This window comes from Schistocerca gregaria, unplaced genomic scaffold (assembly GCF_023897955.1).
Source record: "Schistocerca gregaria isolate iqSchGreg1 unplaced genomic scaffold, iqSchGreg1.2 ptg000350l, whole genome shotgun sequence".
Lineage (NCBI taxonomy): Eukaryota > Metazoa > Arthropoda > Insecta > Orthoptera > Acrididae > Schistocerca > Schistocerca gregaria.
The window spans coordinates 1,516,542-1,534,419 of NW_026061810.1; the positions used below are offsets into that span (position 1 = coordinate 1,516,542).

Genomic DNA, 17,878 nt, shown 5'->3' on the forward strand with positions numbered 1-17,878 from the left:
ATAAAAATCACCGCCCAAAAAAATTAAAGCCAATAACATTCTTATGAAGACAATTCTAGTATATTCAGCTAAAAAAATTAAAGTAAAACCACCCGCACCATACTCAATATTAAATCCTGAAACTAACTCAGATTCCCCTTCAGCAAAATCAAAAGGAGTACGATTAGTTTCAGCTAAGCAAGAAGCAAAACAAGCTAAAGCTAAAGGAAAAGAAATAATAATAAATCAACAATAAAGCTGATAGTTTATAAAATCAAACATATTAAAACTACCAATTAAAATAATTAAAGACAATAAAATTAAAGCTAAACTAACTTCATAAGAAATTGTTTGAGCAACAGAACGAAGAGAACCTAATAATGAATAATTTGAATTAGAAGATCAACCAGCAATTATAACAGTATAAACACCTAATCTAGTACAACATAAAAAAAATAAAAATCCATAAGAAAAAGAACACATATAAGTTAAATAAGGAAAAATTACTCAAACGGCTAAAGAAATCATTAAATTAAAAACAGGGGAAAAATAATAAAGTAGGTAATTAGATATAATAGGAATTGGCTACTCCTTACAAATTAACTTAATAGCATCTCTAAATGGCTGAGGAATTCCAACAAAACCTACCTTATCTGGACCCTTTCGAATCTGAATATAACCTAAAACCTTACGCTCTAATAAAGTTAAAAAGGCAACACTAATTAAAACACAAATAACCAATAAAAGAAAATTCAAAATAAATATAAATAAATCATAAAGTATCAATACTATTTGTAGAAAAAATCTACATAAATGAATTCTAAATTCAACACATTAATCTGTCAAAATAGTAAATAAATTAATATTAATCAATATAACAAAAAATATTTTAACCATATGGTCCTTTCGTACTAATATGGATTAACAATCTTAGGATAGAAACCGACCTGGCTCACGCCGGTCTGAACTCAGATCATGTAAGAATTTAAAGGTCGAACAGACCTAATCATTTGGCTCCTGCACCCAAAATTTTTCTTAATCCAACATCGAGGTCGCAATCTGCTTTGTCGATATGAGCTCTCAAAAACAATTACGCTGTTATCCCTAAGGTAACTTAATCTTATGATCATAAATTATGGATCAAAATAGAGTTTATCTATTCTTCATGTCACCCCAACAAAACATCATCATTAAATATAGAAAGACAAACAAAAAACTATATAAATTAAAATGTCAAGCTCTATAGGGTCTTCTCGTCCTAAAGAAGAATTTAAGCCTTTTGACTCAAAAGTTAAATTCAAAAATTTATTAAGAGACAGTTGATTTCTCATCAAGCCATTCATTCCAGCCACTAATTAAGAGACTAATGATTATGCTACCTTTGCACGGTCAAAATACCGCGGCTCTTTAAAAATACGCTCAGTGAGCAGGCCAGACCTCAAAATATAAACAAGAGGACATGTTTTTGATAAACAGGCGGAAATCAATTTTGCCTAGTTCCTTATAATAAGTTCACAAGGTAAAAATTTCATACAAATAAATATACTAATTCTATCATTATTACAAAAATTTTAAAATTAAATTAATAATCTTAATAAAAAACCTAAAATATTTATAAAATCAAAATAAAAAATAATGAACTAAAACGTAATCTTAAAGATAGCTGGTTTAAAGCTTACTATTATATTTCTATAAAATAAATTATAGGTTATTAACTTCAAAGCTTATCCCTTAAAGAATCAATAAGTTAATATTTTTACTTAAAAAATTAAATAAAAACAAATAACTTTAAAAAATTAAATTTTTTCTTAAGAAACTAGATATCTTGGGAAACGATTAACATCTCATTTCTATAAATAATTTAATAATAATTATGATACATTAACTATAAATTATTTATAAATCAACCCAATTCGAGCCAAGTAAAATAAATACTAAAATTTTGATAAACCCTGATACAAAAGGTACAATAAATAAAATCTACTTAAAAAAATTTAAAATAATATTTCATAAAACACTTACATTACCAATAAACTATAATTTAAAAAATCAATTCTATAAAATGTACTAAGACAAAAATACAATAAAATTATTTATATTAAATAATTAAATAAACAAAAAATAAATATAATAAAATAAATAATCAAGATATCCTGATTTGCACAGAAAAATTTTCAGTGTAAATGAAACACTTTACTAATAAGTTATATCTTGAAACTCTTCCAAGATACACTTTCCAGTACATCTACTATGTTACGACTTATCTCATCGAAATTGAAGCTACTTTAAAATAAAATAGAATAATCAATAATGAGAGCGACGGGCGATGTGTACACATCTCAGAGCCAATATCAGTTAAATTAAATAAATTAAATTACTATCAAATCCACCTTCATTAACAGTATTTCACTATCAAATCCGTTATAAACAAAAATCTATTGTAACCCACCTCCTCTTAACTATAAGCTGCACCTTGACCTGAAATATTTTATAATTATAAATCTTAAGAATTATAACTCTAAAAAGATTCTCTGATAACGGAGATATACAAACAAATAAATTAAGTAGAGTAAATCGTGTATTATCAATCATGGGGTAGGTTCCTCTGAATGGAATGAGATACCGCCAAATTCTTTGGGTTTAAAGACCTTAACTAATAGTACCCTGGTAAATATAATTAACATTTAAAATAATAGGGTATCTAATCCTAGTTTATTATTTAAATTTCACAGATTCATAAAAAGGGCCACAAATAAATTTTAACATTTCACCTTACAAATTTATATTTCAACCCTAATAATATAAACAACTGTTTTAACCAATAATATTCACTTGTATCAATCGTATAACCGCGGCTGCTGGCACGAATTATGCCGATACTAAATCAATTGCTAAATCCAAAATCACTTGATAATTAAATCAAATTACTGCAAAAAGAACATTTAGTCTAACAAAACTTACATATAATACAAAGAAAAAGTGAATAAACAAGCAAGAATAAAACTTTTAAATATAAAAAATAAGAAAATTTTAAATCTATTAATTCAGGAAAAAATAAAAGATTCAAATATTTAAAGAAAAAAAAAGAAAAAAACCACAAACATTAACAAAAAAAAAGAAACGCCCCTATGTATGACCACAACAACTTCTCTATTATATATAATTAAAGATTAATATGGAACATGTATAGCAATAAATGTATTATATTCTTTCTTATTTAATCTTTCTTTTCACTAATAAATAAAAAAAGATTAAATAATATAATAAATATATTTTATACAATTATGTAATTTAATATAATATGTTATTAATATGAATTTTTTTATATTAAGTTAACTTTCATATATATTAGTTAAATAATCTAATCAATAATAATTAGATCTAGACTATTATTAAAGATTGGAGCTGCACCTTTCCATTTCTGATTTCCAGAAGTTATAGGAGCATCAAGATGAAATAATTATTTAACATTAATAACATGACAAAAAATCGCCCCAATAATGGTCTTATCTTATTGTATTCAATTAAGAACTTTTATTTGAACAATTATTATCTTAAGAATTATTATTGGGGCAATAGGAGGTATAAATCAAACATCCTTATGACAACTTTTAGCTTATTCATCAATCAGACATCTAGGTTGAATAATTAGATCATTAACAGTCAGAGAAAACATCTGAGAACTATACTTCATTATTTACCCACTATTAAGATTAATTATAGTTTTATTATTTAAGCAAATAAATTTATTTTTCATAAATCAAATTTATTCAGCCAGAAATATAAAAACCGAAATTAAATTCATAATATTCTTATCTTTATTATCTTTAGGTGGACTACCACCATTCCTTGGATTCTTACCAAAATGAATTGTAATACAATCATTAATAGAAAACAATATAACAACTATTATAACTATTATAGTTGTATTAACTACAATTACACTCTACTACTATATACATATTAGATTCTCAGCTCTAATTATATCATACACAGAAAATTCGTGATCTATAAAGATAAAGTCCCAAAAATCAAGAATCATTCTTCCTATAACAGTAATAATTTCAACAATAGGATTGATTTCAACATCAACCTTAATTTCATGATACTAAGGACTTAAGTTAATCAAACTAATAACCTTCAAAGTTATAATTAAAAGAATAATCTTTTAGGCCTTAGTAAAATTTTACACCTCTAGAATTGCAGTCTAGAATCATAATTGAATATAAGACCTAAATATGATAAGAGAGAAAACATCTCATAAGTAGATTTACAGTCTACCACCTAAAATTCAGCCATCTTACCGCAAAAATGATTATTCTCAACAAACCATAAGGACATTGGTACTTTATACTTCATATTTGGAGCATGAGCAGGAATAGTAGGAACATCAATAAGAATACTTATTCGTGCTGAACTTGGCCAACCCGGATCTCTAATTGGGGATGACCAGATTTATAATGTTATTATTACAGCTCACGCATTCGTAATAATTTTCTTTATAGTAATACCTATTATAATTGGTGGATTTGGTAATTGACTTGTTCCACTAATAATTGGTGCACCAGATATAGCATTTCCACGAATAAATAATATAAGTTTTTGATTACTACCACCTTCACTAACCCTTCTTCTTACATCTTCTATAGTAGATAATGGTGCTGGTACAGGATGAACAGTTTACCCTCCTCTAGCAGGAGCTATTGCACACGGGGGTGCATCTGTAGATCTAGCTATTTTTTCACTGCACTTAGCAGGTGTATCATCTATTCTTGGTGCAGTGAATTTCATTACAACAGCAATTAATATACGATCAGAAAGTATAACTTTAGATCAAACACCTTTATTTGTATGATCTGTAGCTATTACAGCATTACTTCTCCTTCTTTCACTTCCAGTTTTAGCAGGAGCTATTACTATATTATTAACAGATCGAAATTTAAATACATCATTCTTTGACCCTGCAGGAGGGGGTGACCCAATTCTATATCAACATCTATTTTGATTCTTTGGACACCCAGAAGTTTATATTTTAATTCTACCAGGGTTCGGAATTATTTCACATATTGTATGTCAAGAAAGAGGAAAAATTGAATCATTTGGAACATTAGGTATAATTTATGCTATACTATCAATTGGACTAATAGGATTTATTGTATGAGCACATCATATATTTACAGTAGGAATGGATGTTGACATACAAGCATATTTTACATCAGCAACAATAATTATTGCTGTACCTACAGGAATTAAGGTATTTAGATGATTAGCTACATTATATGGAACTAAATTCAAGTTCAATCCACCATTATTATGAGCTCTAGGATTTATTTTCCTATTTACAATTGGTGGATTAACAGGATTAGTATTAGCAAATTCATCACTTGATATTGTATTACAGGATACATATTATGTAGTAGCCCACTTTCATTATGTATTATCTATAGGAGCAGTATTTGCAATTATAGGAGGTGTCATTCAATGATATCCACTATTTACAGGATTAACTATAAATAATACATGATTAAAATTCCAATTTACAATTATATTCATTGGAGTAAATTTAACATTCTTTCCTCAACACTTCCTAGGATTAGCAGGAATACCTCGACGATACTCTGACTACCCAGACGCATATACATCATGAAACGTAGTATCAAGAATTGGGTCTACAATTTCTATTGTAGGAATCATTATATTCATTGTAATTATATGAGAAAGAATGATTACAAACCGAGCAATTATATTTAGAGCTAACATAAGAAGATCAACAGAATGACTACAAAATAACCCTCCTGCAGAACATAGTTACTCAGAATTACCATTAATCTCTAAATTCTAATATGGCAGATTAGTGCAGTAGATTTAAGCTCTACAAATAAAGGTTTGACCTTTTATTAGAAAATATTTATTAATGGCAACAAGATCAAATTTATCTCTTCAAGATGGAGCTTCACCATTAATGGAGCAATTATCATTCTTTCATGATCATACTATGGTCGTATTATTATTAATTACAGTAATTGTAGGTTATGCCCTAAGTTATATATTATTTATTGCCTATACTAACCGTAATATACTTCATGGACATTTAATTGAAACGATCTGAACAGCTTTACCAGCAATTACATTACATTACCTCTGATGCAATAAATAAAATTATTCCTCATCGTAATCCAATTGATACAAATCCTATATGTAATCCTTGATATGTTCCTTCTCGTACTACATCTCGTCATCATTGAATTATAGTTAGTAGGGTAATTCCAAATCCAATTATGAATAAGTTAATATTAAATAGGTGGAATCATTTTGCTAGTCCTGATACTAGTACTATTGCTCCAATTGCTCCTGTTAATGGTCAAGGTCTATAGTCTACTAAGTGGAATGGGTGGTTTGAGTGAGTTGTTAACATAGGTTTAATATACTTCTCTAGAATAGAGAGTTCTTAGAATTGAGAAAACATAGGCTTGAATTATTGCTACTGCTGATTCTAGAATTAATAGAAGTATTTGTCCAATAATTAGTAATGAGATTAAGTTTATTGCTATAGATGGTCCTGTGTTTCCTAATAAGGTTAATAATAAGTGTCCTGCAATTATATTTGCTGCCAACCGTACTGCTAATGTACCTGGTCGAATAACATTACTAATTGTTTCAATTAGTACTATAAATGATATTAATGCAGGCGGTGTACCTTGTGGTACAAGGTGTGTAAATATATGATTAGTATGGTTAATTCATCCAAATAATATAAATCTTAGCCATATAGGTAGGGCAATTGCAAATGTTAATGCTAAATGTCTTGTTCTAGTAAAAATATAAGGGAATAATCCTATGAAATTGTTAAATAATATTATAATAAAAATTGAGATGAAAATGAATGTTGTTCCATTAAATGATTTTGGTCAAAGAAGTGTTTTAAATTCATTATGTAAGGTTAAATTTAGTTTATTTCAGATAATGTTAATTCGTGATGGTGTAAGTCAAAATAGTGATGGGATTAATAATAGTCCTAGAAATGTTCTAGTTCAATTTAATGATAAATTAAAGATGTTAGTTGATGGGTCAAATGTTGAGAATAGATTTGTTATCATTTTCAAATTTAAGTTTTTTATTTCAATTGTTCCTTTTTCTGCTCTTTTAATAAGGTTAGGTTTAAATGAGAAGAAGTTTATTTGATTAAACAAGATTAATGTAGCTGAAAATATAATGAATAGTGAGAATCATATAAGAGGGGATATTTGAGGGATTTGGATATAATTTCCCCATCAGAAGTAGTCGTTAATTTCCTATTATTTGGTTTAAGAGACCATTACTTACTTTCAGTCATCTGATGAATTTCAAGGTGTACTAATTTTTTTTAGTTACTTTAGATTGACACTCTAATGTTATTTATTTTAACTAACTCCTTAAATTATCTTAGATAATCACTTAATAAATAAATTTACTGAAGTTCTTTCAATTACAATTGGTATAAATCTGTGGTTTGCTCCACAGATTTCTGAGCATTGTCCAAAGAATAATCCAGGTCGATTTATTGTGAATGTTCCTTGATTTAACCGACCTGGCGTTGCATCAATTTTAACCCCTAATGCAGGAACTGCTCATGAGTGTAGAACATCTGATGCTCTTGTTAATACTCGTACTTCTGTATTTATTGGTAGGATTGTTCGGTTATCTACATCTAGTAGTCGGAATCCATCATTTTCTAGGTCTTGTTCTGGTGTTATATAAGTGTCAAATTCTACGTCTATGAAGTCTGAATATTCATATCTTCAATATCATTGTCGTCCAATGGTTTTAATTGTAATTATTGCATCTACTGAATCATCAAGTAAATATAATAGTCGTAATGATGGAAGGGCAATAAAAATTAATGTAATTGCTGGTAAAGCTGTTCAGATTGTTTCAATTAAATGTCCATGAAGTATATTACGGTTAGTATAGGCAATAAATAATATATAACTTAGGGCATAACCTACAATTACTGTAATTAATAATAATACGACCATAGTATGATCATGAAAGAATGATAATTGCTCCATTAATGGTGAAGCTCCATCTTGAAGAGATAAATTTGATCATGTTGCCATTAATAAATATTTTCTAATAAAAGGTCAAACCTTTATTTGTAGAGCTTAAATCTACTGCACTAATCTGCCATATTAGAATCTAGAGATTAATGGTAATTCTGAGTAACTATGTTCTGCAGGAGGGTTATTTTGTAGTCATTCTGTTGATCTTCTTATGTTAGCTCTAAATATAATTGCTCGGTTTGTAATCATTCTTTCTCATATAATTACAATGAATATAATGATTCCTACAATAGAAATTGTAGACCCAATTCTTGATACTACGTTTCATGATGTATATGCGTCTGGGTAGTCAGAGTATTGTCGAGGTATTCCTGCTAATCCTAGGAAGTGTTGAGGAAAGAATGTTAAATTTACTCCAATGAATATAATTGTAAATTGGATTTTTAATCATGTATTATTTATAGTTAATCCTGTAAATAGTGGATATCATTGAATGACACCTCCTATAATTGCAAATACTGCTCCTATAGATAATACATAATGAAAGTGGGCTACTACATAATATGTATCATGTAACACAATATCAAGTGATGAATTTGCTAATACTAATCCTGTTAATCCACAAATTGTAAATAGGAAAATAAATCCTAGAGCTCATAATAATGGTGGATTGAACTTGAATTTAGTTCCATATAATGTAGCTAATCATCTAAATACCTTAATTCCTGTAGGTACAGCAATAATTATTGTTGCTGATGTAAAATATGCTCGTGTGTCAACATCCATTCCTACTGTAAATATATGATGTGCTCATACAATAAATCCTATTAGTCCAATTGATAGTATAGCATAAATTATACCTAATGTTCCAAATGATTCAATTTTTCCTCTTTCTTGACATACAATATGTGAAATAATTCCGAACCCCGGTAGAATTAAAATATAAACTTCTGGGTGTCCAAAGAATCAAAATAGATGTTGATATAGAATTGGGTCACCCCCTCCTGCAGGGTCAAAGAATGATGTATTTAAATTTCGATCTGTTAATAATATAGTAATAGCTCCTGCTAAAACTGGAAGTGAAAGAAGGAGAAGTAATGCTGTAATAGCTACAGATCATACAAATAAAGGTGGTTGAGCTAAAGTTATACTTTCTGATCGTATATTAATTGCTGTTGTAATGAAATTCACTGCACCAAGAATAGATGATACACCTGCTAAGTGCAGTGAAAAAATAGCTAGATCTACAGATGCACCCCCGTGTGCAATAGCTCCTGCTAGAGGAGGGTAAACTGTTCATCCTGTACCAGCACCATTATCTACTATAGAAGATGTAAGAAGAAGGGTTAGTGAAGGTGGTAGTAATCAAAAACTTATATTATTTATTCGTGGAAATGCTATATCTGGTGCACCAATTATTAGTGGAACAAGTCAATTACCAAATCCACCAATTATAATAGGTATTACTATAAAGAAAATTATTACGAATGCGTGAGCTGTAATAATAACATTATAAATCTGGTCATCCCCAATTAGAGATCCGGGTTGGCCAAGTTCAGCACGAATAAGTATTCTTATTGATGTTCCTACTATTCCTGCTCATGCTCCAAATATGAAGTATAAAGTACCAATGTCCTTATGGTTTGTTGAGAATAATCATTTTTGCGGTAAGATGGCTGAATTTTAGGTGGTAGACTGTAAATCTACTTATGAGATGTTTTCTCTCTTATCATATTTAGGTCTTATATTCAATTATGATTCTAGACTGCAATTCTAGAGGTGTACAATTTTACTAAGGCCTAAAAGATTATTCTTTTAATTATAACTTTGAAGGTTATTAGTTTGATTAACTTAAGTCCTTAGTATAATGAAATTAAGGTTGATGTTGAAATCAATCCTATTGTTGAAATTATTACTGTTATAGGAAGAATGATTCTTGATTTTTGGGACTTTATCTTTATAGATCACGAATTTTCTGTGTATGATATAATTAGAGCTGAGAATCTAATACGTATATAGTAGTAGAGTGTAATTGTAGTTAATACAACTATAATAGTTATAATAGTTGTTATATTGTTTTCTATTAATGATTGTATTACAATTCATTTTGGTAAGAATCCAAGGAATGGTGGTAGTCCACCTAAAGATAATAAAGATAAGAATATTATGAATTTAATTTCGGTTTTTATATTTCTGGCTGAATAAATTTGATTTATGAAAAATAAATTTATTTGCTTAAATAATAAAACTATAATTAATCTTAATAGTGAGTAAATAATGAAGTATAGTTCTCAGATGTTTTCTCTGACTGTTAATGATCTAATTATTCAACCTAGATGTCTGATTGATGAATATGCTAAAAGTTGTCGTAAGGATGTTTGATTTAAACCTCCTATTGCCCCAATAATAATTCTTAAGATAATAATTGTTCAAATAAAAGTTCTTAATTGAATACAATAAGATAAGACCATTATTGGGGCGATTTTTTGTCATGTTATTAATGTTAAACAATTATTTCATCTTGATGCTCCTATAACTTCTGGAAATTAGAAATGGAAAGGTGCAGCTCCAATCTTTAATAATAGTCTAGATCTAATTATTATTGATGGGATAAATTCTGTTTCCCATCCCATGGGATATTTTATTTGAATCAGCAAAATTGAAAATAATAATATTGTCGATGCTATTGCTTGGACAATAAAAAATTTAATTGATGATTCATTCATTATTATATTTTTATTTCTTGTTAGGAGCGGAATAAATGAAAGTAAGTTGATCTCAAGTCCTATTCAAACCCCAAATCAGGAATTTGATGAAATGGACAGGATCGTTCCTATCATTAATGTTGATAGGAAGAGAAGTTTTGTAGAGTTGTTGGTCATTAAAAAGGAGAGGATTGATACCTCTATAAATGGGGTATGAACCCATTAGCTAGTTTAGCTTACCTTTTTACATTAAGGTGTATGATGCACGTTAGTTTTTGATACTAAAGGAGGTAGTTTAATTCTATCTTATGTAATTTTAATGAAGGTAATTTTATTTACTTTATTTACCCTATCAAGGTAACCCTTTAATCAGGCACTTCATTTATTTAATATATAAATCGAAAGTTTTTTTTTGAAATTCTTTTATGTATTATTTTGTTTAATTAGGATTAATTTATCCTGCTCATTTTATTTTTTTTATATATATATATAATAAATAATTTATATTAATATATTACATTTAATTGAAATTAAAGTATTATAAGTTCATCTTACCATTATCAATTGATTATTTTAATGCAATTATTTACCTAGGATTATAGCTACTTATGTTTTTAGCTTAAAATAGGTTATTATAATATAATATATTTAATAATATGTAATTTAATATTTAATAATATTATAATAGGATATAATAAATAAAATTATTAATTTAAATATAAAATATTATAATTAATATAAATAATTATATTAATTATAATAATATAATTATGTAAATTATCTATAATTAGTTTATTTAACAAATATATATGAAAGTTAACTTAATATAAAAAAAGAATTCATATTAATAACATATTATATTAAATTACATAATTGTATAAAATATATTTATTATGTTATTTAATCTTTCTTTATTTATTAGTGAAAAGAAAGATTAAATAAGAAAGAATATAATACATTTATTGCTATACATGTTCCATATTAATCTTTAATTATATATAATAGAGAAGTTGTTGTGGTCATACATAGGGGCGTTTCTTTTTTTGTTAATGTTTGTGGTTTTTTTCTTTTTTTTTCTTTAAATATTTGAATCTTTTAATTTTTCCTGAATTAATAGATTTAAAATTTTCTTATTTTTTATTTTTAAAAGTTTTATTCTTGCTTGTTTATTCACTTTTTCTTTGTATAATATGTAAGTTTTGTTAGACTAAATGTTCTTTTTGCAGTAATTTGATTTAATTATCAAGTGATTTTGGATTTAGCAATTGATTTAGTATCGGCATAATTCGTGCCAGCAGCCGCGGTTATACGATTGATACAAGTGAATATTATTGGTTAAAACAGTTGTTTATATTATTAGGGTTGAAATATAAATTTGTAAGGTGAAATGTTAAAATTTATTTGTGGCCCTTTTTATGAATCTGTGAAATTTAAATAATAAACTAGGATTAGATACCCTATTATTTTAAATGTTAATTATATTTACCAGGGTACTATTAGTTAAGGTCTTTAAACCCAAAGAATTTGGCGGTATCTCATTCCATTCAGAGGAACCTACCCCATGATTGATAATACACGATTTGCTCTACTTAATTTATTTGTTTGTATATCTCCGTTATCAGAGAATCTTTTTAGAGTTATAATTCTCAAGATTTATAATTATAAAATATTTCAGGTCAAGGTGCAGCTTATAGTTAAGAGGAGGTGGGTTACAATAGATTTTTGTTTATAACGGATTTGATAGTGAAATACTGTTAATGAAGGTGGATTTGATAGTAATTTAATTTATTTAATTTAACTGATATTGGCTCTGAGATGTGTACACATCGCCCGTCGCTCTCATTATTGATTATTCTATTTTATTTTAAAGTAGCTTCAATTTAGATGAGATAAGTCGTAACATAGTAGATGTACTGGAAAGTGTATCTAGGAAGAGTTTCAAGATATAACTTATTAGTAAAGTGTTTCATTTACACTGAAAATTTTTCTGTGCAAATCAGGATATCTTGATTATTTATTTTATTATATTTATTTTTTGTTTATTTAATTATTTAATATAAATAATTTTATTGTATTTTTGTCTTAGTATATTTTATAGAATTGATTTTTTAAATTATAGTTTATTGGTAATGTAAGTGTTTTATGAAATATTATTTTAAATTTTTTTAAGTAGATTTTATTTATTGTACCTTTTGTATCAGGGTTTATCAAAATTTTAGTATTTATTTTACTTGTCTCGAATTGGGTTGATTTATAAATAATTTATAGTTAATGTATCATAATTATTATTAAATTATTTATAGAAATGAGATGTTAATCGTTTCCCAAGATATCTAGTTTCTTAAGAAAAAATTTAATTTTTTAAAGTTATTTGTTTTTATTTAATTTTTTAAGTAAAAATATTAACTTATTTATTCTTTAAGGGATAAGCTTTGAAGTTAATAACCTATAATTTATTTTATAGAAATATAATAGTAAGCTTTAAACCAGCTATCTTTAAGATTACGTTTTAGTTCATTATTTTTTATTTTGATTTTATAAATATTTTAGGTTTTTTATTAAGATTATTAATTTAATTTTAAAATTTTTGTAATAATGATAGAATTAGTATATTTATTTGTATGAAATTTTTACCTTGTGAACTTATTATAAGGAACTAGGCAAAATTGATTTCCGCCTGTTTATCAAAAACATGTCCTCTTGTTTATATTTTGAGGTCTGGCCTGCTCACTGAGCGTATTTTTAAAGAGCCGCGGTATTTTGACCGTAGCATAATCATTAGTCTCTTAATTAGTGGCTGGAATGAATGGCTTGACGAGAAATCAACTGTCTCTTAATAAATTTTTGAATTTAACTTTTGAGTCAAAAGGCTTAAATTCTTCTTTAGAATGAGAAGACCCTATAGAGCTTGACATTTTACTTTTATATAGTTTTTGTTGTCTTTCTATATTTAATGATGATGTTTTGTTGGGGTGACATGAAGAATAGATAAACTCTTCATTATTATATCATTTATTTATGTTTGTTATTTTGATCCATAATTTATGATCATAAGATTAAGTTACCTTAGGGATAACAGCGTAATTGTTTTTGAGAGCTCATATCGACAAAGCAGATTGCGACCTCGATGTTGGATTAAGAAAAATTTTGGGTGCAGGAGCCCAATGATTAGGTCTGTTCGACCTTTAAATTCTTACATGATCTGAGTTCAGACCGGCGTGAGCCAGGTCGGTTTCTATCCTAAGATTGTTAATCCATATTAGTACGAAAGGACCATATGGTTAAAATATTTTTTGTTATATTGATTAATATTAATTTATTTACTATTTTGACAGATTAATGTGTTGAATTTAGAATTCATTTATGTAGGTTTTAGGTTATATTCAGATTCGAAAGGGTCCAAATAAGGTAGGTTTTGTTGGAATTCCTCAGCCATTTAGAGATGCTATTAAGTTAATTTGTAAGGAGCAGCCAATTCCTATTATATCTAATTACCTACTTTATTATTTTTCCCCTGTTTTTAATTTAATGATTTCTTTAGCCGTTTGAGTAATTTTTCCTTATTTAACTTATATGTGTTCTTTTTCTTATGGATTTTTATTTTTTTTATGTTGTACTAGATTAGGTGTTTATACTGTTATAATTGCTGGTTGATCTTCTAATTCAAATTATTCATTATTAGGTTCTCTTCGTTCTGTTGCTCAAACAATTTCTTATGAAGTTAGTTTAGCTTTAATTTTATTGTCTTTAATTATTTTAATTGGTAGTTTTAATATGTTTGATTTTATAAACTATCAGCTTTATTGTTGATTTATTATTATTTCTTTTCCTTTAGCTGTAGCTTGTTTTGCTTCTTGCTTAGCTGAAACTAATCGTACTCCTTTTGATTTTGCTGAAGGGGAATCTGAGTTAGTTTCAGGATTTAATATTGAGTATGGTGCGGGTGGTTTTACTTTAATTTTTTTAGCTGAATATACTAGAATTGTCTTCATAAGAATGTTATTGGCTTTAATTTTTTTGGGCCGTGATTTTTATTCTTTTATATTTTTTATTAAGCTTGCTATTATATCTTTTGGTTTTATTTGGGTTCGCGGAACATTACCACGGTTCCGTTATGATAAATTAATGTACTTAGCTTGAAAAAGTTTTTTACCTTTATCTTTGAATTTTTTTATTTTCTTTGTTGGTTTAAAGATTTTATTTATCTCATTTGTTTAGTGAAATTTTTTGAGAAAAGTTAATAGAAGAGTTAAACTTCTAATTTTATGTTTTCAAAACATATGCTTTTCCTAAGCTAATTAACTTTATTCCTTAATTAATTTATCTCATGCGTTTGCGACATGGACATTAATTAAGAAATATGTGAAGTAAATAATTGTTAAGATTTGACCTGTTATAATATAAGGTTCTTCAACAGGTCGTTTACCAATTCACGTTAGTTAGCATACAACAACTACTATAATTCAGAATAAAATTTGATTAATAGGGTAAAATTGAATGCCTCGGAATGGTGTTTTATTATAAAATGGTAAAATTATTAAGATTCTAATTGATAAAAATAATGCAATAACACCTCCTAACTTATTAGGGATAGATCGTAGAATTGCAAATGCAAATAGGAGATATCATTCTGGTTGAATGTGAACTGGTGTTACTAATGGGTTGGCAGGTACAAAGTTATCTGGATCTCCTAATAGGTAAGGATTAATTAAACATAGTATAATTAATAATGATGTTATTATTACAAATGTAATAGAATCCTTAAAGGTAAAGTATGGATGGAATGGAATTTTTTCAATATCTCCATTTAGTCCAAGAGGATTATTAGATCCTGTTTGGTGAAGAAAACATAAATGAATTGCTGCTATAGCAGCAATAATAAATGGTAATACAAAATGGAATGTGAAGAATCGATTTAATGTTGCATTATCAACAGCGAATCCTCCTCATACTCATTGGACTAAATCTGTTCCTAAGTATGGGATTGCTGATAATAAATTAGTAATTACTGTTGCACCTCAAAAAGATATTTGGCCTCAGGGTAAGACATATCCTATAAATGCAGTTGCTATAACTAAAAATAAAATCACTGTACCAATTATTCAGGTATGTATATATATATAAGATCCATAGTAAATTCCCCGTCCTACATGTAAGTAATTACAAATAAAAAATATAGATGCTCCATTTGCGTGTAAGGTTCGGATAATTCAACCATTATTTACGTCTCGGCAGATGTGTACTACACTACTGAATGCTATTTCAATATTTGATGTATAATGTATAGCTAAAAATAGTCCAGTTACGATTTGAATTACCAAACATAACCCTAATAGGGATCCAAAATTTCATCAAAATGAAATATTTGTTGGGGCAGGTAAGTCAATTAAAGAGTTATTAATAATTTTAATTAAAGGATGTCTTAATCGTAAGGGTTTATTCATTAGTAATTATCTTATTTTACGAATAGGTCCCTGATTAATATTGGTGATTTTAACAACTGCTAGTAGTGCTAAAAATAAATAAATTATTATTATTATTGTAATAATGAATGTTGGTCTATTATATAATTTTTCTAAAGATATTGTTATTTCTTGATAATTGATTGAATTATCAATATTTATAGTTTTGGTGTTTTTGAAAAAGTCTATAAATATAGATATATCTAGAATAATTAATATTAATATGATAAATACTCACATTATTAATGTAATAATTATAGTGATTGATTTAGGCTGAAATATTTCGTTTGATGCAATTCTTGTAATGTAAATAAATAATACTAGTATACCACCAAGAAATGTTAAAAATAAAATATATGATAATCAATATCTTTCTATTATTGTTCCTGTTATTAATCCAACTAGGAAGGTTTGAAGGATAATAAAAAGCATTATTGATATTGGGTGTCTTAATTTAATAAAATTAATATTTATTACATTTGATAATGATATAATTATTATTTTGATCATTTCAGGGGTTAGTTTATTTAAAATACCGGTTTTGGGGACCGATGATGGAAGCTTTTCCACCTCTGAAGTTTTAAAAGTGGGGGCTGGACTTATTTCCGGTTTACAAGACCGGCGTTTTTTTTAAACTATTAAAACTAATGTTTATATTCTCTATTTTTACTTCTTTATTGATTTATTTTGCTGGTGTTTATGTTTTTTCTTCTAAACGTAAACATTTATTAATGGTTCTTTTGAGATTAGAATATATTGTTCTTTCTTTATTTATGTTAGTTATTGTTTTTCTTATTGAGTTTGATTATGATTATTTTTTCCTGTTATTTTTTTAGTTTTTTCTGTTTGTGAGGGTGCTTTAGGTCTTTCTATTTTAGTTTCAATAATTCGTTCTCATGGTAATGATTTTTTGAATTCTTTTGGTTTATCTTTATGTTAAAGTATTTATTTATAACTATTTTTTTGATCCCTCTTTGTTTATTAAATAATTGTTGATGGTTGGTTCATTCTTTAATGTTTCTGTCGGGTTTTGTTTTTATAATTTGTGTTTATTCATATGCTGATTTGAATATAATTAGATATTATTTTGGTATTGATTATTTTTCTTTTAGTTTAATTTTACTTAGTTTTTGGATTTGTTCTTTAATAATCACTGCTAGAGGTTCAGTTTATTTAAGTTCATATCATTCTAATTTTTTTGTTTTTATGGTTTTGATTTTAATAATTATGCTTTATTGTTCATTTGCTAGATTAAGTCTTCTTTCTTTTTATATTTTTTTTGAGGCTAGATTAGTTCCTACTTTACTTTTAATTTTGGGTTGGGGTTATCAACCTGAGCGTTTGCAGGCTGGTGTTTATTTAATTTTTTATACTTTGGTTGCTAGATTACCTTTATTATTAGTTTTATTTAAGGTTTATGATTTTTCTAATACTTTATATTTTCCTTTATTGGTTGATTTTGGTTCTTATTATTTTTTTTATGTATTTATAATTTTGGCTTTTTTAGTTAAGATACCTATGTTTTTGGTTCATTTATGACTTCCTAAGGCTCATGTAGAGGCCCCTATTTCAGGTCGAATAATTCTTGCTGGTGTTTTATTAAAGTTAGGTGGTTATGGTATTTTTCGTGTTATAAAGGTTATTTCTTATTTGGGTTTAAAGTTTAATTATTTTTGATTGTCTTTAGGTTTAT

At 27.0% G+C, this 17,878-nt stretch overlaps 1 protein-coding gene across 1 annotated transcript in view; it reads left to right on the plus strand.

Moving 5' to 3' along the window:
• Positions 1–7,302, plus strand: part of LOC126307608 (uncharacterized) — a 112,888-nt gene extending 105,586 nt beyond the window's left edge. The window contains exon 4 of the mRNA XM_049992073.1: positions 6,281–7,302. Within this exon, the coding sequence (XP_049848030.1) occupies positions 6,281–6,396 (116 nt within the window). The 3' untranslated portion in view covers positions 6,397–7,302. The remainder of the gene's footprint in view (positions 1–6,280) is intronic.
• Positions 7,303–17,878: the final 10,576 nt, after the last annotated feature.